This window comes from Mus caroli, chromosome 18 (assembly GCF_900094665.2).
Source record: "Mus caroli chromosome 18, CAROLI_EIJ_v1.1, whole genome shotgun sequence".
Lineage (NCBI taxonomy): Eukaryota > Metazoa > Chordata > Mammalia > Rodentia > Muridae > Mus > Mus caroli.
In genome coordinates this window covers 62316337-62343013 of record NC_034587.1, presented here as the reverse complement: position 1 = coordinate 62343013, position 26677 = coordinate 62316337, and the positions used below count along the sequence as shown (strand labels likewise).

At 48.1% G+C, this 26677-nt stretch overlaps 1 protein-coding gene across 10 annotated transcripts in view; it reads right to left on the bottom strand.

Moving 5' to 3' along the window:
• The window catches only part of Znf532 (zinc finger protein 532), a 109904-nt gene extending 83640 nt beyond the window's left edge, over window positions 1-26264 (bottom strand). The window contains exons 1-3 of one of the 10 annotated variants that reach the window (XM_029471793.1): window positions 25316-25565; window positions 23454-23563; window positions 19871-20034 (exon numbers count right to left, since the gene is read on the bottom strand). Coding sequence is in view for 1 of the 10 variants with exons in the window: in XM_029471796.1 (XP_029327656.1) it covers window positions 23454-23521; window positions 24138-24232 (163 nt within the window). In the remaining 9 variants the exon portion in view is untranslated. Of the gene's footprint in view, window positions 1-19870; window positions 20035-22416; window positions 23069-23453; window positions 23564-24101; window positions 24493-24569; window positions 24754-25315; window positions 25566-25956 lie in introns of those variants that run through there. The other 9 variants (XM_029471797.1, XM_029471791.1, XM_029471789.1 and 6 more) reach the window with 9 other exon arrangements.
• Between the last annotated feature and the right edge of the window lie 413 nt (window positions 26265-26677).

The following is a 26677-nucleotide window of genomic DNA, read 5'->3' as shown; positions in this document are numbered from 1 at the left end:
CAAAAGAATAAAGAAAAGGGCATCTGCCTAGAGAGGCCTTGCTTTGCTACCATGGTGATACACAGGGAAGGCTGAGGCAGGAAGACTGAAAGCACAAACCCAGTTATACTCCATGGTGAAATCCTATGCCAAAAAACCCACGAAAAGCCCAGCACTGACACAGGAAACAGGAGAGGGAGGAGGAGGCCACGCTACACAGAATTAAAACTGCAGGCTCTAAGGGCTGGGGACATGGACTCACCACAGAGCGCTGACCTGGGAAGCATGCAGCCTGCTTTCCTTTGTGGTGCTGGGGAATCAAAAAAGACTTTAGAAATACATGCTAATGTATTTCTAAATAAATTTTACCCCAGGCTAAAATACCAGCAGCATGGACGTTCTGACTACGAATAAGCAGGCACAGATGGCTCCATAAGAAAGCAGGCTGAGCAAGCCACGAGGAGCAAGCCAGTAAGCAGCACCCCTTCATGGCCTCTGCATCAGCTCCTGCCTCCAGGTCCCTGCCCTGCCTGAGTTCTATCCTGTCTTCTTTCAGTGATGAGCAGCTATGTGGAAGCATAAGCCAAATAAACCCTTTCCTCCCCAGCTTGCTTCTGGCCATGGTGATTCATCACAGCAACAAAGACTTGACAAGAAATGGGGAATACCACCTTCCAGAAATAGGCATGTTAGTTTGAAGTCAAGTGCAGTGTGGCAGAGGCAGCTGGGTCTCTACGAGAAGACCTGGCTACTGCTCAGAGGTGGGACCCCAATACCTTCTGTGACTGGCATGGGTAGATAAACCAGTGGCCTCATACCATGCAGACAGAGAAGGAAGGCTGGAGTAATGTCCTTGACCTTTCACGCTCATGTCTTTCTCTGACCCTGAGTTTTATAACATGGAAAACACCACAAGCTCCTGGATTCGAGGGGTTACCAAAACCTTGGTGTATATGTCTGTTCCTAAAATGCCCCAAGTGAGATTCAACACAGTTAAATTGGGAAAACAAAACAAAACAACAGCCAGTAGGCCTGTTCTGTCCATAAAAAAATGTCTGAAAACACACAAGGAGTTGGCTTCCAGTAAGAAAGTAAGGGAAGATTAATACTGCATCGGGAGTGGACGCTGGGCATCTGCATGAGAAGGACGGCACACACACACACCAGGCAAGCTATACCCTGACACCAAGACCCAGCAAGGGAAAGCTGGCTGGAGCAGCAAGAACGTGCACATCGCTCACTAGTTAAACTCCTGGACAGAGGAACTGTTTTCGATTCCGATGGCAAGATGAAAATCACGTCTGTCTACTTCTGTGCATGAGGGTCAGACAGGAATGGTGGTGAACACCTGTAGCCCTCACGAAGCCACAGGGCAAAGGCCAGCCAGGCCTACACAGTAAGCATGTCTCTAAGAAAAAATAAAATGAATAACAGTGGGAGCACGAGGCAAGGAGGCCAGAACAGACAGCAGTGCACAAGGCAGACGCTGGGGACAGACACTTCACGGCGCTCTCTTCCTCCACGATTGGAGTCTTAAAGGGTCCCTGTATCCCACTCCCAACACAATCAACCCAACCAACATTTCCTTGGTGTTCCTGGAGGAATCACCCAAGAGATCTATGGTTAGGTAAAAGCAGGCGCCACTCTTCCATGGAATCCCAGCTATCTCCGGTTTATGCCACCAACAGCCCAAGGCAAACTTTAGAAGATAACACAAAATATCAAGGCCACCACCTCACAGGTAGCAGGTTGGGTCTTCAAGCAAGGTCATTTTGGTTTTTTTGGGGGTTTTTTTTGGTTTTTTTTTTTTTTTTTTTTTGGTTTTTCGAGACAGGGTTTCTCTGTATAGCCCTGGCTGTCCTAGAACTCACTTTGTAGACCAGGCTGGCCTCGAACTCAGAAATCCGCCTGCCTCTGCCTCCCAAGTGCTGGGATTAAAGGCGTGCGCCACCACGCCCGGCCCGCAAGGTCATTTTGTTAAGTAATGAGCACTGGAGCCCAAAGCTGGATGCAGGGTCCCAATTTCCTTATTTCCAAACCTAATCATGAACTTAGTAACAGAGAAACAGTTACTGGTGTCTGAAGCAGCTCCTAGAATCTTCTTCCCCCCTGGGAAGCACAAATCAGTGCTGGGCTGGCAAGCTGCATGACTTGCAGATTTTGACGCGCACACTCCTTCCGAGGACGTGCATGCAGGGGCACAACAGAAACCACAAGCCACACATCATCTCATCTGCTTGTGGCTGGACCCAAATCCCTCGTCTTCATTCTACTGCAGCTCAGGCAATCCTGCGCCGTTCCCACCACCTCACCCATGAGCACGGCTGTCCTGTGGCCACTCTCCTGTGTCCCAGCCTCCCAGCTCAGCCTCGAGGGCTGAATTACAGTTACTTTCACACTACCTTACATCTCAGCAAGGTGTCACAGGCACAGACTGTACCAGCATGCTTCTGCCACACCATGCACGCTCTTCCATGTCCATACAAAGGCTGCAGTTATCCAAAAGCACTTATCAAAGTGATGCTGAGACTTTTAAAAGGGACATTAATGATAATACAAGGAACCCAAGAAACCTCTCCTGAGAACTCTTTCACAAATAAGAACATTGCAAAAAAACAAAAACAAAAACAAAAAACAAAAAAACAAAACCCTTTGGCAAGCAATGCTGAGTTTCACACACTGGCTTTAAAATCCAGGTTCAGGGCTGTCCAGATGTCCAGAGGTCAAGAGGTAAGAGCACTGACTGCTCTTCCAAAGGTCCTGAGTTCAAATCCCAGCAACCACTTGGTGGCTCATAACCACCTGTAATGAGATCTGACACCCTTTTCTGTTGAGTCTTTAGACAGCTACAGTGTATTTATGTATAATAATAAATAAATCATTGGGCCAGAGTAAGCAGAGTTGACCGGAGCCAGCAGGGTTGACTAGAGCAAGCAGAGGTCCTAAAAATTCAATTCCCAACAACCACATGAAGGCTCACAATCATCTGTACAGCTACAGAGTACTCATATACATAAAATAAAATAAATTAAATCCAGGTTCTTTTTTTTTTTTTTTTTGGTTTTTTTCAAGACAGAGTTTCTCTGTATAGCCCTGGCTGTCCTGGAACTCACTTTGTAGACCAGGCTTTCCTCAAACTCAGAAATAAGCCTGCCTCCACCTCCCTGGGATTAAATGCGTGCGCCACCACACCCGGCTCAGGTTCATATTTCTAACTCACATGATAAAATGAAAGATTAGAAAAATGAATACATTAAAATAATTTGCTCACCCTTAATTCAAGACTAAGAAAGTAGCCTGATGGCAGGGCATGTGCCTAGCATGCATGAGGCTGAGTTTACAGCCCAACACCAAATGAACAAACAAACAAATCACAGCACGTCTGCCTACCATGTCTCAGGCACACCATGAGGAAAGCCATCCCAATGGGCCGGATAATCTGTAATTCAGTGAAGAGGGTGGCCTGTGGGAAGGAGAGCCTGACATTTCTGCACTTTCTCTCTCCTCAAGGATCTTAGCCAGAGGGAAATGTCCTAAAGTAAATAATGAACTACTTCCAAGTCAAGACAAGCTTGACAGGAAAACTGGGCTTCAGTGGCAGCAGAAAAGTGGAGGGGGAACGGCAGCTAGTTTTCTAAGATACCCGTGTCCAAACAGAGCCCAACACAGTAGTCTTTTTTTTTTTTTTAAGATTTATTTATTTATTATATGTAAGTACACTGTAGTTGTCTTCAGACACACGAGAAGAGGGCGTCAGATCTCATTACGGATGGTTGTGAGCCACCATGTGGTTGCTGGGATTTGGGATTTGAACTCCGGACCTTTGGAAGAGCAGTCAGTGCTCTTAATCACCGAGCCATCTTTCCAGCAGCCCACCCCCCCCCCCCCCACCTTGCTTGTATATTAAATTTCTCAAAATCAGAACTGGAGACCTAGAGACCTGCTGATATGAAAGTCAAAACCAAGCAACTGGAAGGCACAAGGGGTGAATAACCACCCTCTCTGCAAAAAGAGCCGGGAACAGGGCTTCATGGAAGCTCAACGGGTGAAAGTCCTTGCCACCAAGCATAATGACCTCAGCTCAATCCCTAAGACCCATATGGTGTGACAAGAGAGAAAACTGTCCAATTGTCCTTTGGTCTCCATACACATGCAGTTTGGCATGTGTGGACCTACACACGTATATACAAATAGTCAATAGTAGAAGTTTACAACAGACTTCTAAAGAGCCAGGAATAAACTGGGTTCATAAACAGAGAAGCTGCCCTTAGGCAGAAGAATGGCAAATGCTTGGATCGGCATGCGCGCTGAAGTTAGGCAGGCACAGATACTGCATTTAGGTAGCAGCCTGCCTTCCTTATACTCCTGCCTCACGTCTAGAACAATCTGCCTTAAGGAAAATGCACAGGTCAACATAAACGCTGAGGCTATATCTCCATGAACTGGCCGGGTTGCGGTCCACTCTCCCTGTGGCAGCCAAGGTTGAATGTACCTACCTCTACCCAGCGACCCTCACAACTTTCAAGTCAGACATGTAACCCACGAAACATGTCTGTCCAACATGCTTGAGAAAGACAGGAAAAATGAGGCAGGCAGGATAGGATCCTCCATACACTGAGTAAGAGAAGGAGACTCTCAGTCAAAATGGTTACTTTCACATAATTTTAAGAATCAGAAATTATGTAGTAGTGATCACTAAAGACTCACCCACCTGAGTATACTGATTTAATTTTTGCCTTGAATTTGTAGCCCCTCAAAGGCACAGACAGGCTTCCCCTAATGAGCCGACCTGTGGCTTCACCCTGACTCTGCCTACAGAGAATATTCTCTGGCAGCTGTGTGCTATTAGTCAGGCTGTGTGCTATTAGTCAATTTAGTTGATTTCTTTTGAAATATTACATTTTCAACATTTATATCAGAGCATAATCCTGACAACTCCTTTACAGAAAGACACAAAGTCCCATTCTTCCCATTGTCTGAAAGCAGAAGGGCAGAGCAGTCAGAGGCAATTAAAAGCCAAGCACTGACCCAACCAGAGGCTTTGAAGAAGGCCTTCCAAACCAGCTTCAAAGAAAGCTATTTGCATATTACTTCTACTTAGACACCAGGGGAACCCAAGGATCAAGCTTCACAGAGACTTGGAGCCTCAGTCACTTCCTCAGGAAGTGGTACAACCACAGAGGTCCCCCAGACAGCTCTCTAACACCAGAGAGGCCTGGTAACCAGAGCTGCAATCCTGACCAATCTTGACCAGGCCAGCCCAAGCTGATGGCTGCAGGAGGTTGGCATAGCCCACGTAGAAGATGGCAGGTCTGACACACTGCAGTTTCCCTTCCCTTCGGAGCACAAGAGCGGCAGGGTCAGTCAGCATCTTGCTGACATCTTTTCTTTGACTGCTCCATTCCGAAATAGAACTGTGCTGACTTGCTGTGAGACAAAGGTTCTTGAACAGGCAATATCTACTCACTGAAGAAGCAGTGTCCAAAAATACCTAGCCAGTGTTTTCCTGTAGGAAACAGTGAATTTAAAGGGCACGATTACCCTCAGGTTAACACTTTACAGGGAAGAGTCAGCAAGAAAACTCAAATGCAGCACGCAGGGTTTCCAGCGTGAGGGTGAGGGGTGAGGGGTAGGCGCTGGGGACAGCTCTGCAGTTGACTGTTCTACTGATCCTCCTGAAGAAGGGAGAGGTGGTGGCATTTACAGCTGGGCCTGAAGTCCAGCCACCCAGCAGGTACATAATCACAAGTGTGAGGCCAGCCTGGGCTAGTGAGTGAGTTCAAGGCCAACCTATACAACTTAATGAAACTCCTGTCTTAAAAATTAGAGAGAGAGAAAGGGAAAGAGAGAGAGGGAGAAGAGGAGAGAGAGGGAGAGAGGATATGCTGTGGAGATACAGATAAGTGGCAGAGCCTTTCTTTTGTGATCCTACTACACACATGATCCTAGGTTTGATCCCCAGTAGGTGGGGGTACCACTCGGGACAATAACGTATTAATATTAAACTACAACATGGAAGCAGAGTAGAATTCCCGGGCTCCTCACTAGCACACTGTGGTATATGATACATAGCCCAGCTATGGGTACCAAGAACTGTGTTCTCCCAAGGCCATTTGTCCTGCCTCCATGAACTACCTACCTTACCTGAAAGACCACATCTGCACTTAGCTGGCATAAGACAGTAAGAAGCGCACAGGGCAGGGCTTGCCCAGGCTCAGAGTTCATTAGCTAATTAAAGAAAACCCTCAGGTAAGGAGATTACAACAAGGCAGTTTCTCCCCTGGCAGCTTCTAGAACCAATAAAGTCTTAAAATCCAGGAACGAAGGGGGAAAAAAAAATATTCTTTTCTTAGTTATGTCCAAAGGAAAATGGGCAGCAAGGACCCTCCCCGACACATCAGGATGACAAGCCACTGATCGGACCGTGTGGTACAGGGCAGTGTTTAAATGGAGAACATCTCTAGAGAAATATTTGTGGAACAGAGTTACTTGTAACATTGAAAAACACTTAAAAAATGTAAATTCCATCAGTAAAACAAGAAGAAAAATAAAAACATAAGAAGCTACATAAGTAAACTACAAATAACATTGACTTTTTTTTTTTTTCCTTAACTCTTCCCTTGCTTTGATTCTTTTTGAGAAACGGTCCCATTATGCAGCTTTGGATGTCCCGGAATTCACTAGGTAGACCAGGTGGGCGGGCCTGCCTCTGCCTCCCAAGTGCTGGCATTAAAGGGGGGGGGAGCCACAGTGCCCAGCAACCTTTAGTATCTTAGCCACTTTACTTCAGTGGTGTTGAGAGTTAAACTAATCACATGCTCTACCGCTGAGCTTCATCTTAACCAGCTTTTGTTCAGTTTTTTGAGACATGATCTAACTAAGTAGTTCTGACTAGCCTGGTACTCTCTCTCTATGTAAACCAGGATGACCTCAAACTCAAAGACTGGCCTGTCTCTGCTAGCATTAAAGGCATGCAGCGCCACACCCAGCCCCACCAGAGCCATTTTAAGCATTTGGGTCTAAGTGCTAAATTCCTTCACATTCCTTATTAAAAAAAAAAAGAAATGGGCTAGCTGCGGTGGCTTTCAGGTGTAAGGCAGGAGAACTGTCATGAGTTCAAGACCCAGATTCAAAACAAAACAGAGAGCTCATTCATATAAAAGGAACTGAACATCTCCAAATCTCTCACTCCATAAAGGAACCAGATGGGACTTCCCCTCTCCTGCAGGCACGGCTTCTGCTGGATGTACCTTGCACAGGCTCTGTGTCCACGGACAGCACACCCTGCGTGTTCCTCCACAAGTCTGAGAACACTGAAAGGATCTAGGCTAGACCTGTTTCCATGAGCAAACCAGGAAAATTCGTTAGGACTGCGTGTACATGGGTGCTTGGGTGTACTGCTTGGGGGTGGGGGGTGCGTGCGCATGGGCACGAGTGTGTGAGAGGTCCGTGTCAAGTATCTTCTTCAATCAATCAATCACACTCTCCACCTGGTTTTTTGAGACAGACTCACTGAACCTGGAGCTCACTAATGCAACTAGGCGGCAGGCGGGCTGCTGAGGCCCAGGGACCCTTCCTGGCTGCCTCCCAGCACTGGGGCTTGCACGACAGGGCCGCCTGGTAATTTCAGTCTCTAATGTGGATGACAGGGATCCACACTCAGGGCCTTAAGCTCATCAGCTGAGCCATCTCTTAACCTTGAACTTCCCGCCCGCCATCTTTCTGCCTCAGCTTCCCAAGTGCTGGTCACCAGGTCCGTTCAGACTCTCCACAAGGGGGTTAGTCAAGTGGCTCCACACTCAAGTAATAAAACTTTCCTACGTGTCTTCATACCAGATATGAACTGCCTTGAGTTAATAAAACCTTTTTTTTCTTCTTTTATGGTTTTCTGAGACAGGGTTTCTCTATGTAATAGTCCTGATTGTCCTGTACGAGTTGTAGACCAGGCTGGCCTTGAACTCAAGAGATCAGCCTGCCTCTGCCTCCCGAGTGCAGGGATTAAAGGTGCCGCCATGACTAGCTTCAAATAAAGCCAATTTAGTGAGTTCCAGCATTTCATAACTAAGTAAAAAGTACCAACAGCGCACCCTGGTCAGGAGTCAGCACACCTTCCCTGGTCAGGAGGAGGCACACCAGACTCCAGATGTCTTCCTCTAGGTCTATAAATGCCATGCTTTTTAGTGGCTTCTCCACAGTTCTACTCTGAGGTAAAATATAGATTTCCTAAATTAGAAGTGATATTTTGAGTACAAAAATGAGAGCTTCAAAGTATCTCTTTCCCTGGTCACCTAAGCAGACCGGACCTTCCTTCCACATGTCTGCATCTAAGTCCCGGGCCTGCCAGGAAGCCTCTGGTCCTCGGATGCTCCCAGACTGCTCACTGCTGTTTCTCCTCATCTGCTTTTCCAACTTAATTTTTAATTCTCAAATTTAAAATATTCACACACATTTTTGAGATTTCCAACATTAAAAAATATGAACAACAGGGCCAGTGAGACAGATCAGCTGGTAACAACCCAGGCATCTGCCATCACCAACCTGGGCTCAGGAACCACACAGGAAGGCCTAGTCCCCACAAACTGTCCTTTGGTCGCAACATTCACACGGTAGCACATGCACATAAAATAAAGACATGAAGATGTTATTTAAATTTCTGTTGTTATTGTTAACTATGGAAGAATTCTGAGGCTGAAGAGATAACTCAGTGGTTAAGAACATGTGCTGCACCTGGCGTGGTGGGCGCATGCCTTTAATCCCAGCACTCGGGAGGCAGAGGCAGGTGGATTTCTGAGTTCGAGGCCAGCCTGGTCTACAAAGTGAGTTCCAGGACAGCCAGTGCTACACAGAGAGAACAGAGAGACCCTGTCTTGAAAAACCAAAAAAAAAAAAAAAAAGAACATGTGCTGCTCCTGCAGAGGACCAGGGTTTGGTTCCCAACACCTACAGAGTGGTGTACATATACATACACGCAGACATTACATATACAAACATATACACACACCACAAAAAGCTTGGTGTAGCAATGGCACACACCTGTAATCCTAGCATGAGAGGATGAAGCAAGAGGATCTGAACCCCAGGCCAGTCTAAGTTACAAGCAAAGCCCTGCCTGTGTGTGTTGGGGGAGAAGTGCTTGTACACACTTGTGTGGGTGCAAACCTGTCACTGTGCCAGTTAGAAGGTGGGGGTCAGCAGGACTGCCTCAGGTTCAAGGCCACTCTGGGGCAATAGTCTCAAAGAAAAGAGACCAGAAGGGGGAAGAGAAGGAAAAGGAGAGGGGAAAGCTGGGGAGAGAAGGGATGGGAGGATGAGGAGGAAGGGGGCGCACAGAAACTGTAGACTTCTCTGGCAAGTTGATAATTCACAAAAGGTCAGACCTACTGGCTTCTCTCAACAGAGAATGGAATTGATGAAATTTTTACCACTCAAGCTTTTAACAGGGATTCTGAGATGGCTCAGTGGGTAAAGTGCTTGCTATGCAACCCTAGAAGACCTGAGGTCAATCCCCACTACCACACAAAGGCGGCAGGAGAAAACTGACTTCCCAGAGTTGTCTGCGGGCCTTGACACATACATCATAGCATACACATACACATACAAGCACGCGTGCACCCACACACAATCCATGCATGCAAACATACATGTACGTACACACACATGCACACGCGCACACACACACAAATAACAATTCTTTTAAAAATGTTTGAACTACTGTTCTCACTGCAAGATTTAAAGTCAGTGATTTTCTACTGAGATCATTCGTGCATCGACATTCTGGATGTCTTAACAAAGGAGAGAAAAGCGTGGAAATTAACCACCAGCACTTGGCTAAACAAGTATGCTGCTAAACATCCTACCATGGACATGTGCGGAGCAGCAGCTCACAACAAGGGAAGTCAGTATTGCCAGCAATGCTGAGGCTAAGAAATCTCACTGCGCACAAACAGCAACACTTCGCAGGTATCACGGGACGTCTCCCACCAACACCAAAACCTAAGCTCTTGATAAACCTGCTTCCCCGAGTCATCCACAGCACAGACAGACTGTGTTAGCAGAGACAAACAGCAAGCCACTGTCCCTCTCTGCCATGTTCCTCCCTCCTCCCAAGAGGAGGAGTGGACAGATGACGATCCAAAAAGTTACAAAATGGTTCTCATCATCAAAAACCAGCCCTAATGTTTAACTATGGGGCAATTCTCACTGGATGCCAAAGCACTAAAACCATTTTTTTTTTAAATTACAAAATACAATGCTTTCATCTGTAAGTATTACTGAGAGCATCCCAATTCCAACATGTGCCGCCCACTTCCTGAAGTAACCGGAAAACAGACACGGAGATGGGCAGAGGAGGAGGATTATTTACAGCACCTCAACAGCGGCTGATACACTGACGGGGAGACAGATAAAACCCAGTATTAATCAGAAGCAGGTCATCTCTCCCTAAACTTCACCACAGGCAGCCACCAGCTTAGGACAATGTTCACGCTGCCAGAGGCCACTGGTTACTCAAACGCTCCACTCAACAGAGGAAGAGCAAGATCTAGCATCAGGGAATTAGCAGAGGGGCTAAAGATGGCTCAGTGGTTAAGAGCACCGACTGCTCTTAGAGGATCGGGGTTCAATTCCCAGCAACCACATGGCAGCTCCAGTTCTGATGCCTATCTATTTCTGGCCTCTCTAGGCACTACAAGCATGTGATGTACATGCATTTATGCAGGCCAAACACCCATGCACATAAAAATAAATGCTTTTTAAAGTATGTAGGAGAATGTTTGGTTACACACAGAGTCTGCCTCCATCCCTATCCCCATCTCCACCTCTCCACCTCTCTCTGAGTGAGTCCTCTGATCCTATGATTTTCCCACCATAGTACCCAGGGCAGGAAGCAAGCCCGCAGGGGTTCCTGGGCTTAAGCAACTTTGCAGATACCAGAAGTAAGGCTTAAACTCTGCTTCTCTCTGGGAGTTGCTTACAGGGAACTAGAGGAAGTTCTAGATTCAGACTGAGATGGAAGTGGCGCCTTCCCATTTTTCTAACCATGTCACGCTTTTCCCTCCAGGCACGCGGGGACCTCAGGAACAAACAAGTAACCACAGCTTCAAATAGGAACGCATAATGGGGCTGGAGAGACCATTCAGTGGTTAAGAATGCAGAGGACCCAAGTTCAATTCCTGTACCATGTCGGATGGCTCACAACCACCTAAAACTCCAGCTCCAGGGATTCAATGCCTCTGGCCTTTAAGGGCACCTGCACTCAGGTGCACAGACAAACGCACATAATTTAAAACAATAAAAACGGGGGCTGGAGAGAGATGGCTCAGCGGTTAACAGCACTGACTGCTTTTCCCAGAGGTCCTGAGTTCAATTCCCAGCAACCACACGGTAGCTCACAACCATCTGTAATGAGACCTGACGCCCTCTTCTGGCGCGTCTGAAGAGAGTGATCTTGTACGCACATACATAAAATAAATAAATAAATCTTTAAAAAAAAAAACCAACAACAACAACAATAAAAGCAAATCTTAAAAAGATACATTTAGGGCTGGAGAGATGGCTCAGTGCTTAAAAGCACTAACTGCTCTTCCAGAGGTCCTAAGTTCAATTCCCAGCAACCACACGGTAGCTCACAACCATCTGTAATGAGACCTGACGCCCTCTTCTGGCGCGTCTGAAGAGAGTGATCTTGTACGCACATACATAAAATAAATAAATAAATCTTTAAAAAAAAAAACCAACAACAACAACAATAAAAGCAAATCTTAAAAAGATACATTTAGGGCTGGAGAGATGGCTCAGTGCTTAAAAGCACTAACTGCTCTTCCAGAGGTCCTAAGTTCAATTCCCAGCAACCACACGGTAGCTCACAACCATCTGTAATGGGATCTGATTCCCTCTTCCAGTGTGTCTGAAGACAGCTAGTGTAGTCATAAGTCTTTTTTTTTTAAAATAAAGAAAAAGATAAATCAATAAAATACAAATAAACCTGTCACTTGGCTGGCTCTCTTAAGTACTGCCAAAAGCAGGACATCTGTGCTGTAAGCCTCAGGTGTGCATGGTAAAGGAGGACAAGTGAGAGACGCTAACAACGGGGCATAGTATAGGATCGCAGTGCCGAGGGCAAACCCAGGGCCAGGCAAGGGATTTGCAGGTCCCCTCCCACTGAGCTACACCATCTCACTTCTGAAGCCAGATGTAGTATGCTCATGATCAAAGCACTTGAGATGCTAAGGCAGGAGGATCATTGTAAGTTCAAGGCTGGCCTAAGCTACACTTAAGACTCAGGGGGGAAAAAAGTCTACAAATGTAAAACAGAGATATCAGCTCTTACGAGTCATTATGTATGTTTGGAGGAATAGGTGTTGAATCTAGGAGGAGTGGGATTAAATATGATCAAAGTATATTATAGGAAGTTCTCAAAAATTAGTAAAATTTATTCTCAATTTTAAGAGTTATTTGAGGGTTAACTAAAGGACGTGAGTGGGTTTGGAGAGATGACTCAGCAGGTGGGAGCACTGGCTGCTCTTGCAGAAGCCTCGGGTTCAGTTCCCAGCAGTGACATAGCAGCTCACCACCACGGAGAACTCTAGTCCCAAGGAATCCTGACACTCTCCTCGGCCTCTGTCTGCAGACCCACAACGCACTTACATGCAGGCAAACAGCCACACTCGTAAAATAAGTCTAAATCTAAACAACAACAACCAAAGAAACCAAGTAAGCACTCACTACAGTACCTAGAACACAGCCCTTCCCTAAATGTGCAATGTTACTGCAATATCAAAGCAACTCACAGTGGCCAGGCTAGGGGACCTGAAATTAGGCAGAAGCATCAGGAGGAGTTCAAGGCTAGCCAGAGCTATGTAGTAATATCCTCACTGGAAAACAAAGAAATAAAAACAAGAGGTCAGTGTTGGGGTTCTAACGGGGGGGGGGGGGGGGGGGGGGCTCGGAGAGAGTCAGTCCTAGAACAAACTAAGCCACAATGGTGACACTCCCAACAGACAATACCAAGGCAGATACCACCAGAATTCCCAGCAATCCACAGGGTGACAAAGATTGTCCTTAAGCCCCCTTAACAAATATTCACTTTGGCCCAGTCTTCTAAGAAGTAAAACAGAGGAAGAATTTTCCTACCCTCAATGACCTGAAACTGGAGCCCAGTGTAACCAAAGACCCTACAGTTCCATTTGAAACTCAGCTGGGGCCAAGGATATCCTAACACTTAGGATTAGAGGAGCATGCTTAACTCTGACCTGTCTCAGTAAAACCAGCACAGTCCCACCACTATCATGCCAAGTGCCGAGCTCCCATCAGACGTGACCTTACCAGATACTGTCAGCGCCTACACGCCAAGCATACACATACAAAATGACTATATGAGAAGGCCTGAAGCATGTGGTGGGTGATCTCAGCACACGAGAGGCAGACGGGTCTCTGAGTTCAAGTCCAGCCAGAAGGAACCCTGTCCCAAAAAAGGGCGAGAGGCCCTTAAAATGTATACCGGCATGCCTGTGCAAGACCCTAAACATAGATTTAATGATGTCCTCCAGTGAGTCACACAAATGAGCCATGCATTTTGCATTTGTGGAGCAAATGTCACAAACACTTCTTACCCAGTACTGCTATCATCACTGATGTTACTATTATGTATTTACTGTATATGTGGGGCACATGTGAAGGCAGAAGAGCTGTGGGTGTCAGTCCCGCCCATCACTTGTGTCCCAGGGACTGGATGAACTCTAATAGTCTGGTGACAAGTGCCTTTACCCTCTGGGCCATCTCAGCTGCCCTCCTGAACTTGAGGAAGAGATGACAGACTCTTCTGAGTTCTATAGGTAGTTCTATAGGTAGTTCTATAGGTAGTTCTATAGGTTCTATAGGTAGTTGTGGTTTTTGGTTTTGTTTTGGGATGGAGTTTCACACTCTAACCCCGGACAGCATGGATGGCCTGGAGCTCTCCATAGTCCACGCCGGCCTCGAACTCCTGACATTCTCCCTCACCCTTTGGACTGCTGTGGTTACAGGCATTGAGCCATCACACCCAGCTTAATATAGACTCGAGTTCCAAATGAAAAAAAAAAAAAACGAAGGTCAGAAGTTGAGCTCCGGTCAGAACAGCCAGTCTGGTGCCAACGCATTCTCACTCATGAGGCTGTTGAGCCTCAATTCCTTAAGAATGCAACAGGAAGACACCCACACTTGAGAGCAGCTGAGCACTGTTGCCTAACAACTCGGAAACCATGTGTCCCCAACTGGTTTTCTTAGCTGCACCTTCCCAGCATGATGAAGTCAGCTCAGCCAGTGTTTCAGCACTGCTTAGCAAACCCGTCCTCTGGGCAGACGCCATGCTCGGTGACTGCTGTACATGGTGTCTTCTGGAAGCCATGCTGCACCTCCATCACTTCTCTCTGGATCACCCTTCCTTGTTGTCAAACTGCATCCCTGATCTTCCTCACAACTCCACCCAAGCTTATCTGTTCTAGAACCCTTTCTTCCTTGGCATCCTTCACTTTAGAACCCAAAAGAGCAATTCAGAAGTTTTACCAATTAAAAAGAAATTCAATTTTACCACCGTGGGGTTTTGTTTGTTTTCAGACAGTCTCACTATGAACCTGTAGCTAGCTTGAGGCTCTGTCTTTGTCATGTGACCCCTAGAGCACACAAACAGCAAATTAATCAGGTATTTCAGTGTTTTCCCTGAAACCCCCTACAAGAAACTATTACCACTCCCTGTCCACACCCAGTGGCCAGAGCTCTGGGCCGGATGTGGGATCCCACGTTTTTGACCACAACTTCTGCCACACCAGTGTCCTCTGTCACTATCTACATGGAGGTTGCAGGTCCTTCCTAAGAGCCTCACTCGCATGCTTGCTCAGTTCCTGGCCCCAGAGCCTCTATTAGCATGTGTCATTCAACCAGTCCCTACCATTTTGCACTATGCTGTAACCATCGTTCTGCTTTCCCCACGTTCTTGCTCGGTTCCCTGCCCTGTGTCCTTCTCTCTGCTGGGCCCTCTGATGCCCTCTGTGGGCTGACTTCTGGTCTTTGGCTCCTAGCTCACCCTGATTCTTGGCAAACTCCAAGCCAGGCTTAATTTGCTCCAGCTACATTCTGAACTCGGCAGCTCCTGACACTCACAATTCCTCTCCTTTCTCCAGGGCCGCCCAGCCTGGGCCCATTCCACCAAACCACAGTCCAGCCCCATTGCAGCAATCTGCGACCCCACAGCAGTCCTATTCCTACCATGCAAGAAGCAAGATTATGAGCTAAACTGCCAGATGACAGGTTCAGTCAACAAACTAATAACTCACTGTCAATGTTCCAGGTTCATATTTCATAAATGGTGGCCAAGTATCCAACGTGATATAAACTACGATTTATGTGTTAAGGCAGGCTTTTGTAGAGATGGCGTAAACTACCTCATCAGACTCAACTGTATTGCTATCTCAGAGTTCATCCGTGTACCAGTGTAAGAAATCTACCGATCCAGCCTCTTACACTCACTCAGTATATCAGCTCCGTCCTGTACACAGTTCAATTTCCTGGCTGGCTGGGACTCCACTGTGATCTTCCCAGAAGAGCTGATTCCCATGATGCCCTGCTGGTAGACTTTTACCATGTGCTAGATAAGGAGTGTCAGCCATCTTCCAAAGCTGCAGTGAGGTGGCTGCCTTATAACTCACTCTTACAAGCCATCAGTCACTCCAGCTCCTTGTCACGTAGAGAGATAGAAATGGTGACAGATTATAGAATCTGAATTCCTATCTCTCACTAGATCCCAAATCACTGAGCCTACTAAACTGTGAGGCATTGCCCATGCACTGTGACCTAAGGCCTGACATCCCTTCTGACCATTATCTGCCTTATGAGACTACAGGTGCTAAAGGGTTAAGGGGAAGCTGGGAGTGGTGGCTCACAGCTATAATTTTAACAAGCAGGAGGATGAGACAGGATGCACTACAGTTCAGTCACAAGGACACAAGAGCAGAAGAGGCTGAGGGTGTAGCTCAGTCCCCATAGTGAACGCCAGGAGAGCACAGGGCCTGGGCTCAGTCAAGCAGTTCAAACACTGTAACAAGATCCTCATGATCTGTCCATCAGTTAAAGAGAGAAGAGACTGCAGACGTCTAGACAGGCACCCAACCCTGGATGACAGGCACAGAACAGCACAAGCAAGAAGAGATGCTACATACAAACACGGGAGGAAGCAGTGCATGCTGGGGAGGAGGTGGGGATGTTCAGTTTATGACAACTTGACCCTGGTTCAAATCTACTATCCATCACTCAGGAATGGTACATGAAACCTTTCTTGTTTTGTTTTGTGTTGTTGTTATTTTGTTGTTGTTGTTGTTGTTGTTGGTTGGTTGGTTGATTTTTCTGACACAGGTTCTCGCTGTGTTCTGGCTGTCCTGGAACTTACTGAGTAGACCAGGCTGGCCTCAAATTCACAGAAATCCATCTGCCACCCAAGTCCTAGGAAGGCATGTGCCATCACACCAGGCAGGAATGGTCCCTGAGTCTTCACAGGCATGTTCACCTTCCTAGGGCATGAAGCACACACCCAGTAAGCTACAACAAGCAGTGCTTTCTTTCCTGGAGCTCACACTGAGGCGTAGCTGTGCAAAACCTGTAGCCAAGAGATAAATTAGGAACACCTGGGAGAGAAAAGGGCAGGTTCTCTAACAAGGGGACACCAATACAGTCATTGTACTCACTGTTTTCCAACCAAAGGGACACTAAATAAACACAAAGGACAGAGGGCACCGGGAGTGACACCACTAAGTGACTTTTGGTAGATGTCTGCCCAACATTCCAGAGCACCCTGCCCAATAGAAACATACGAAAGCCACATGCAGTTTTAAATTCCCTGTGAGCCGTATTCATGAGAGGAAAAGGTCAGGGTAAACTGAACCTGAACACCAGATCATGTGATGTGGCAATTGTGTGCCTACTGTCTGAGGGCATTTAACCACAGTGGTACTCACTCACTATGTAACCAATGAAAAAGATTAATGAGAAATTATTTCACATCTCCTCTAAGTAGTCTAGGCTACCCTTGAACTCTGTATGAACCAGAGGATGACCCTGAGTGCTGAGAGTGACAGGCAGGCATGCGAGGCCCAATTTCCAGGTACATCTTCTATTGATGGTTCCTGTGCAGGCATGAACATGTGGATGCTATCATACAAACATGTGAAGAGATGCTAGATGTGAAGAGCCAACAAAAACCGTCATTGTTAAGCTGCCATTTTTGTTAGAGACAGGGCCTCAAGGGCATAGCCTTGGCTGGTCTAGAACTCAGTGATTAGTCTGCCTCTCCCTCCCAAGTGCTTGGACTCAAGGCATGAGACACCAGACCCAGCAAGGCTGCACAGCTTTGTATACGAGCTTTGTTGTTTAAGTTCATCTTGACCAGAGTCAATGAGGTAGCTGAGCTGTCCCACGGATGAAGGGAGGTGAGACACAAGGCTTAACTCCAACCAAATGGAGAGGTCCCTATTCCTATGTTCAACCATTTTTAACCAGATATTAGGCAGCTGTAGTTGAAGTCCCAGACACAAACAGACTATACATATTCTTTGTATTTTTATGGTCAAAATTAACTGACTACTTGCAAATGAGGGAAGAGCACAGAAACACGACTCTTCGATACCTAGTTCAAAGCAATGCCATTTTCCTCAAACACCAGGGAACACTAAATAAAAGCACAATTTGGGAAAGGGCTTATTGCATGCACTCTGTTGTAATGGACAGGACCATGCTCAGGACAAGTCCTAGAAAAGACCGGTATGGGGTTAGGAACTAGTTCCAGGTCCTACGGCTAGTATACCACAGAGGATCACGCAAATAGGACACTTCAGAATTTGACAAGGTCATCTAACCAGTCCTGCAGCCTCACCACCCAGAGCTAAGCACACATTGACCCTCGCCATTCCCACCTACCCTCCTGGACCTACTGCATAAAACAGTCAGGACTGTTAGCGTCCAGCTCATCTGCGTCCCCATGGGAAACTCAATTTAACTCGTGTTTTCAGATTCATCTGATACAAATTCCAAATGTGAGCAGAATTATATACCACCAAAACATGAAAGTCTAGAATCCATCTAGAAAGCCATGGTGGAAGACTCTTAGATGACCACCAGATGCTGGGCTCTGGATCCTCATCTGCTATGAACTACCTGATGTTCTATTTGGATTAGCTGGAAGAAAGAAAAAAAATATGGCAAAAATTACAAATCATATCTCAACTGTATCCAGCCATGAGTCCTTTTAAAAGCAGTGGATTATGAATGATCCAATCTATGAAGCTTTTTAACACTCTTATCATAGCGTTCAGATCTTTCTACCAAAAATCACACAGATAAAAACCAATGTCCGTTACTGGCCCTAAGAATCAGCCTCCAAAATGAATCTGCATCTCAAAAAAGGCTGAAGCTGATGGAACACCCCATTATCTATTAGCTGGTTTCTCTAATGAGAACTGATGCTGCCATGCGGCCAATCTGACCTCTAGCCCAGTCAGCCACACCCAAAGAGCTAAAGAGGCAGAAGGCCTGGTCCCAGGCAACTGTGTCCAAATCTGAATTCAGCAGATTACAGCTCTTCAAAAGCACTCTTTCCCCATCTCTTCTGCCTTCTGACCTGGCCATCTTCAAATAGAAAGAACAAGCTGCCAAGTAGCCTATGCGTCCCCTCCAAGACCCTCCTTGAGCCTTCCAGCTCCATCACTCCCCACATGTGGCGTGGCGTGGCCTGGCCTGCGGAACCACCCTCCACTCCATTCCTACAACAGTGGGAGGGAATGTAACAGTTTCACTGTAAAGCCTTAGATTCTCTCCTTCTCTCCCCTCCACTGCTGTATTGGGGGGGGGGGGGAGAAGTCCCCACTGGATCTCCCTGCCTCCAGTCTCCATAGCTTCCATTCTATTTCCAAGGTATTCCCACAAGACTTTTGGGAAGACTAAACCTTTCTGCTAATACACGCATCCAGAGTCACCAGAACTGTCCAGAAAGATTCTCATCAGTCCCGCCAGGGAGCCAAGGTTCAAGAAGAACCTGTGTGCCTTGGGGCAGTGATAGGAAGCCTCACACACTCAAGGACTCTCCAGGGTCAACTGCAAAGCCTCTACTTCCGGGCTCCTCCCAGACAGTAACAGTAGGTGGCCAGTCCCATTTCTATGAGAGCTCTGTGGGCTACTTCCTACTCTTGGCTCCCTGGTTTCCTCTTCCCTCAGCATTCCCAGAACTTTGAAAGATGCCTACAGCTCAAAAAACAATGAAGCCTCAGGTAGCTGCAGGCGGAATCTCACATTTGCATTGCTTGTAGATTCCTGGGCTCCCCTCCAGTACCCCTCCCCATCCTTCCCGACCTACAGAGGGATGGATGGACTGACTTCATCCTTAGCTGCCCCTTCCTCCTTCCTGAACTCATTTTAACCAAAATGGAGAGGGGAGCAAATGTAACAGTGGGTTACAGCCAGCCTCAGTTACATAATGAGTTCCAGGACAGTGTGGGCTACAGAAGGGAGACTCTATTGCAAAAGAAAAAAAAGGACTTGCTTTCAAATCTCTCCACTCCTCCACTGCCATGACTGTGTCAAAACACGGTCACCGCCTTTCCAGGTATCTGATGACCTCAAAGGTGTGTGTGTGTGTGTGTGTGTGTGTGTGTGTGTGTGTGTATTATATATATATATATATATTATACAGATACAAATTTTTGAAGAAGCTATCTATAGACACAGAGATTTCACCAGAGATCTTCCATGTATCACTTTCCAACATTTAAATTCTATTATTGTGTAGTGTTTCACTGAACTGCAAACAAATGGCTCTGCCAGACTAGGCTTGAGATTAAAAATAATTGCCGGAAGAAATAAAAGGCTGTTTTACCACTTGCAGCTTTTTGTTTCCATTTTGGCTAATTCCGATTAGTTCAGGGTGATAAAGCATGTCATCCCATTAGAGTTCCTTTATCACGATCATCTCTCCATGTCCTCGTGGGCCCCAGTTCTTCTGGGAAGGTCTGGCTGCAGCTGCCAAGGTCGATTCTCCTTCTGTATGATACAGTGAGCTGAATTTACTTCATTTAAACTTCAAGCTCATACGTATGAGCAAACAATGCCTAGTATTTACAAACAATCAAATAAAAAGATGCTGATACAAAAATCTGTACAGGTCTGAGGTAGGTTTTGTCCACAGTCACCTGAAACTGGCCTGTTCTTCAACCAGAGTAGGGGTGAACAAACTATGGTATATCCAGACGGTGGAATAGTACTCACCACTAAAAAGGACCAAGAGTCAACAGTATGCAAAGCAATAAAGATGCTTCAGGCACATCTTGCCAAGTGGAAGAAGCCATTGTTTGGGAATGCCCAAAAAAATTTAGCCAGAGAAGAATAGAATAGCCAACCATAGGACTGCAGCTGCCAGGGACTTAGGTGAGGGGAGAGTTTGCCTCAAAGAGGCAGCAAGAAGTCTCAGTATGATTTTGCACGGATTCTATCAACTTATACGTGGCTCTAGACACATGTCAAAACCTAAGCAACTGTCCACCATATGTCCCTGGGTGTAAATTAAACATTTGAACCCCTTTATCCATACCTTGAGACTCGTGATCTCTAAAACATACTTAACACCAACATATGGACTTCAGGGCTGCTGTGCCTGTGAGGACTGCTGTCTTAATTCTGACAGTCTGAGAAGTGAGGGGGAGATCGGGGCGGGGTGGGAAGAGGCAGCTGAGGAAGGAGTTTCCCCAACTGTCCTTCAGCTCTCTGTTCAGCACCTTGTACCTTTTAGAAATTCCACATCAGGGTAACTTCTGCAGCAGTACTTAAGGCTCAGCTCTAGCCAATGACATGGGCGAGGTTACTCAAAATCCATGCAACACAGAGGCTGACAAAAGGATTTCAAAGAAAAGGCAGCAGGGACCAAGTCTTAACATGGTAACTCAACCTAGCAAGTGTTAAGAGGAAAAAAAAAAAAAATCCACTTAAATGTGATCTACCTCCTTCCATGCCTGTCCTTAAAAATGAGCTGGGCTGGCATGGTGGCACTCAGAGCCAGGTAGAAGGATGACGTTTGAGGACGGCCTGACTCCAAGGTGGGTAGAGGTGTTTGAGAGAAAAGAGGAGAGGGTGGGAGGGAAGGAAAGTGAGAGAGACTATGAACACAGAATGAAGCCCTGAACCAGGTTAGACCGAGCTGTAAAAGAAAGAAACCTTGGATTGAGTGTTCCTTAGCATGGAAAGTATGACTCAATTTCAGGCAAAGGATGAAAACAAGCAAGTGTTCACCACCCAGTTACACTTTCTTTCCAGTGTACTCTGGCCAAACCCGCACATTCCTGCTGCAGACAGGGAAGGCCCGAAGGTCCTCCTCAGAGACCGCCTCAGGAAAGAGCGAGCAGGCGCCAGCTGTGGCTCTAGCATGGAAGCCATGGTGTTCCTTCCTGGCTCTCCCAGGAAGGAGCATGCCCTTGCTTCTTCTCCAGACAGCTCTGTGTCTCTGGGTCCCTCTCCCTGGAGAGGCAGGCCTGCTACCTAGTTACAGCCCAGCATGAGATCAACACCTGAGGCCAAGTCCAATCCAAGATGAGCTCATGATTGCTGCCTGGGAGAACCAGCTCCCCGGCCTCCAGCGGCATTTGCAGCTGGAAAGACTGGCCTAAATGTAAAACAAATGCTATTTTCGGGAGAACCTTCTGGGGGGGGGGGGTTGGAGGAGGGGAAAGAACAAAGCTAAAACCAACAAGAGAGTACATCAGACCAGAACATTCCACGACACACAGTACCTAAAAGGGGCTTTCGAAACACATTCTCGAGAAATGGTCACTGCAAGAGGCTAGCTGTGAAAGTTAAATCAAACCCCCTGCCCCTGGAAAGACCGGAATGAAGGACTAAATGACAGCCCAGTGTATTGTCTTAAGCTAATGATGGTTTATCACATTAGCCTTCTGAGTTTTAGTTGGCACCCCGTGGAGTGCAGATTCGAGTATGGTCCGCAAGCAATATTTCTCCCACAGTCATCTGCAACAAACCCCTGGCAGTCGAACATGAGGTAGAACTGAAAACCAATTTTAGCAGTCTGATTTGCAAAGAACCTGTTCCGTTCTGGAAGCTCTGTGCTGGCATATCCGTCTGAGATCGCATTTATCTCTATTAAATACTTTATAAAATATTCCAAGCTAACCATGCACTCTAGTCTCCCCCCTTTTTTTGCCAATGCTAGCACACAGGCAACTCTCTGCAGCCCAGTTGGGGGGGGGGGGGAGAGAAACCATCCCAACAATAAAACCCCTGCATACTTAACACCCTTTACTGCAGACAGACTGCCCACCGACTGACTGCCAGCACATAACTCCACCAAGGCTAAGATCCTCCCGCGTTTCTGAATAAGTCTATTCAGCTGAGCCCGGAGAGGAACCCGATACGCACTTCAAAGGGAGAAAATGTATTTGCAATCAGGTCTCCCATGGGCTCCTCTTGACTGTGCTTTTTTACCAAAACCAGCAGAAAGGCAGAACCAGGTCTGTTGCTGAGACCAGACTGGACCAGACTCTGGTGCGGCTGGTTTCCTGTTTGGGGAAGTTGGAGTTCTTTGCACAAGGAACCCCAAGGCAACGTTTTAGTGTTCTCCTGGAAGCTGCCACCGCCTTTGTTCTTCACTAATTTGCTGCCCTCCTCTGCATTCTCCTCTCCTCTCTTCCCCAGCTCTCGTTTACTCTTTTTTTTTCTTTCTTTCTTTCTTTTTTAACCAACCCAATTTCTCAGCAAAGCATTAGACATTTCCCACCACCCACTACAGTACAACTAGAAGCTGACAGTCATTCTTGCACAGATGAAACCAGAGAGACCTGGGCTTCTCTTAGTCCTTCTAGTATCCCCACATTAAAATGTATGCCACAAAGAATCCAATGGTGAACACTCCGTCGACAGCCCCCGAAATCAATAAAAAGACATTCCACCACTTGCCTGAGAAACCTTTCAGGTCAACACGGGAGCAAGGGGAAGGGAGAGGTGACCGATGAACAAAAGCCGACTCTACCTCCAGGCTCCTCACACCCTAAAAAGCTGGCTGGCCTGCTTCGATTTGGTGAAGCCCTTCCTTTTCTCACAACTGTGGTGAAAACACGAAATGTGGACAGCTTCTATGCAAAAACAGTGCCTTCTCCACAAGGCCCAGCCGCCTCCCACCCTCTAAACATGCCTTTCCAGGCCTGGCTCCTCCAAATCACCCAGGCACATGCGATTTAATGAAGGTATTCAGATCTCGACTGGATAGCAACGCCATCAAAAAAAAAAAAAAAACAAAAAAAGGCACTGGAACCCCATCAAACATGGATAAGAGGAAAGGTATTTGGTCTCCACTCTGAAGCCCACTCATCTCCAGGGTACCAATCCACTGTCAGCCTGTGTCGGAAGAGATGTGCAAATTAATATTTAAATTCATGCTAAAAATAGCATTATCTCACCTTGTGAACCTTGACCTTTTGAAAAGACTTTGGCCCAGTGTTCAGTTACTGTCACACAGTTGCATTCTCTGCAAATAGGAAAGGGTTAAAAGCAGCCCCAGTCACCAGGCCTACAAGGAAAAAGAGAGACAGCATGGATGGCTGACAGCATCCCTGGAACGCATGTATGCTCACTTCCTCAAACAAGATTGTTACCTTTTGGCCTTCATAACAGTCCCAAGTATCCCCAACACCCTCTTAGTAGCTTCTAAAAGGAAAAGCCCAAAACAGAACACAGCCTGCAAGAGAGAGAGAGGAAAAAAAAAAAAAAAAAAAAGCCTGCACAGTAGCATTCTCCAGCAACAAACTACCCTTACAAACCCATCAGTTCATTCTGGTTTTGTTTCCATAAAAACACAGAGAAAAGGAGAGAGAGAAAGAGAAAGAGAGATTGTACAAACCAAGTGTCCCCACCCTAATAAGGCACATACTTTTTTTTTCTTTAATAAGGGCTATAAATCTCAGCTCCTTGTCCATCCCTTAAGCAAAAGGAAAAAAAAAAAAAAAAAGGCAGGAAAAGCCCAAGAAATCTCAGAGCCTGCAAACGTGCACCTTCCCCCCCACAATCATCTCTACACAGGCTCTTTTAGGGCTCCATTAGTCACGTACCAATGCTGTGTGGTGTCTACGTGTGCATTTACATACTGTGTTGGGATGGTAGCTTCCTGCAAGCGTCTCTGCTTTTGGCTGCCATGAAGGGAGGAAGCTGCTATCCCACTGTGGTAGCTCAGTGACTGCATTGTGTTCAGGAGCTGATCTGCCTCAAACCAGTTTCAGCCGGTTCTGGTCACCCTACATAAAAAAGCTATGGCAACCCTCGCTGAGTTGCCAACAAGTCCCTGAGAATCAGCACAGGGTGGGAGCTTGCTGGGGGTTGCCTCTCCCTTTTAGGGCTTCCTGAAGAGGGAAAGGTCATTGTGGTGTGTGTGTGTGCCCCCTCCACACAAGCACAGGACCCTGGAAATGCTCACCACACGAGCCCCCCCACAGCCCCTCAGGGCTCATATCCCTCTTCCCCTCCACCCCGAAGCCCACCGCAGACTCTGATTTCCCCCTCCTTCTCTTGTCCCCACTTACCTCCCACAACCTGGCTCAGATCTTTGTGTACGTGTGTGTCAGTGTGTGTTCCCTGTGTTGGTGGCTGACAAAAGAGCCCCCAAGAAAGCAATCTTATGTGTGTCTCCTCACCCAGGATGCGTCGGCTGCAGGAGCCGGCCTGGCCTCCTAGCAGAGTGGTGCTGGCTTGTTGACCAGGCTCCTCTCTGCCTGTCACCCCCCACCCCACCCAGCCCCCTCCTCCCTTCCGTCCTTCTCCTCTCTCTCCCAGCCCTGTCACCACCACCACCAGCAGCAGCCCCCCCAGTCTCCTCCTCCTCCAACCTTCTCTTCTTTCAAGCACCTGGGGGGGGGGGGGAGAAGTCCAAAATCCCTTCACCTTTGGGTAGCACACTGGTGAGGTTGTGGGGCGTTAGGGGACAAGTCAAGGGACAGTAAGGGAAGAGGGGGCACCCAGGCCTTGGGAAAATCATCTGTGCACAACCAGCTCTGGAGGGGGAGGCGAGCCCGCGCTCACGTGGCCCCCACTGGAGCTGGTGGGGCCTAGCCACAGCGGCCCTGCCTCGGCCCCCCCTCAAGGCGCTGGCTGGGGCGCGAAGGCCGCCTGTCCCCAAAGCCAGGGTGGGACAGGCCGCCGCACTCAGGCCAAGGGGCCTGAGCCTCGCGCGCTCGCCGTGACCCGCGGGGTGGCACGAGGGGCCCAAATGCCCCCTCCCGCCCGCGTCCGCCCGCACCCTCGCGGCCCCCTGTCCCAGGCGCACACCCACCCCCTGGCCGGGCGGGCCTCCGCAGCGCTCAAGCCTGGGTGTCCCGGCCGTGGCTCGGGCGACCTCTGCTCCGCGCGCCGCCGGCGGCTGCTGCTGCTGCGCCCGCTGCAGTGCGAGCGGCGGCGGCGGCTTCCATGCTACGGGCGTGTCGCGCCTCCCCGCCGCTGGGGTCTGTGTGCAAGAGCGGAGCGGGGCCTCGCCGCCCTAGGGCTCCTCGCCGCCGCGGCCTCGCGGTGCGCCCAGACCGCCGGCCCCGCTCCCCCGGGCGCGGGCTCTAGGCCGCGCGGCGGCGGCGGCGGCGGTGGCGGTGGCTCGGCCCGGGCCACGCCGGGGCCTAGCGCTCGGGCCGCCCGGGCGGCGAGCGAACAAAAGGGAGCGCGGCGAGGGGGAGGGGGCGCCGTGGGGGAAGGGAGCCCAAGCCGGGCTGCGGAGCGCGAAGCCCGCGGCCGCGACGCCCCTGCCGGCCCGTGGCGCCTCGCCGGCCCGGGTTGGAAGGCTGCGGGCGCACGGCCCGACCCGGCCCGGAGGTGCTGGTGGCGGTGCTGGGGACGGGGCCGAGCGGGGGGCTGCTTTGCTGTCTTTTCAAACGACACTTGAGACTCTCACCCAGTCCTTTTCCATGGCCCCAAGCCGCGACTTACTGGAGTGGAAGGATGCAAGGCCTCGCCAAAGATGGTTGAAAAAAAAATGCCCGTGAGCCTCTCTACCCAGGATCTTGAAGCCAAGGTGGTGGTTGTGCTGTCCTCCTCGTAATGGTGGCAATAAGTAAGAAGAGAGCACGCTATCTTCAGATAAATTCAATCTGAGATTCTCCCAGGAGGTGGAAGAAAGGGCTCCCTTCTGTTAGTTAGTGGTTTGGAGCCCTTTTCGCCTTAAACTGAGCCACAAAAGAATGGAAGACACCCCTGGGGTGGGGAGAAAGCCCTGGTGTAAAAGACACACGTTTTGCTTTCAGAGAAAAAGCCACTGGGGCCAGATTGAAGCATGGCATGTTTGGTTCATGTAGGGTGGTTGTTGTTTTTTTAAAAAAAAAACTGGGGGGGAATGATATTGAGTAAACACGATGTAATAGCTGGGTCTTTACCTTCTATACGGGAAGATAGTGAACAAATGGAACAGGCACACGTTGTACATACAGCAGGTGGTCATGGCTTAGAGAACACGGGCAAAAGAGATACGGACAGAAACCCAGCCAAAGGCCAAGAAGGGAGATAATCGGAACCTATCTGAGAGGGAGACACTGCGTTTCCATGCCAGATGAAATATGCTGTTTTCCAGCCCTGTGTCCTGGTGCCCATCTTGTGCACAGACAAGCAAGCCACTGAAAGGGGTTGGGTTTTTTGCTGCTGCTGCTACTGCTGT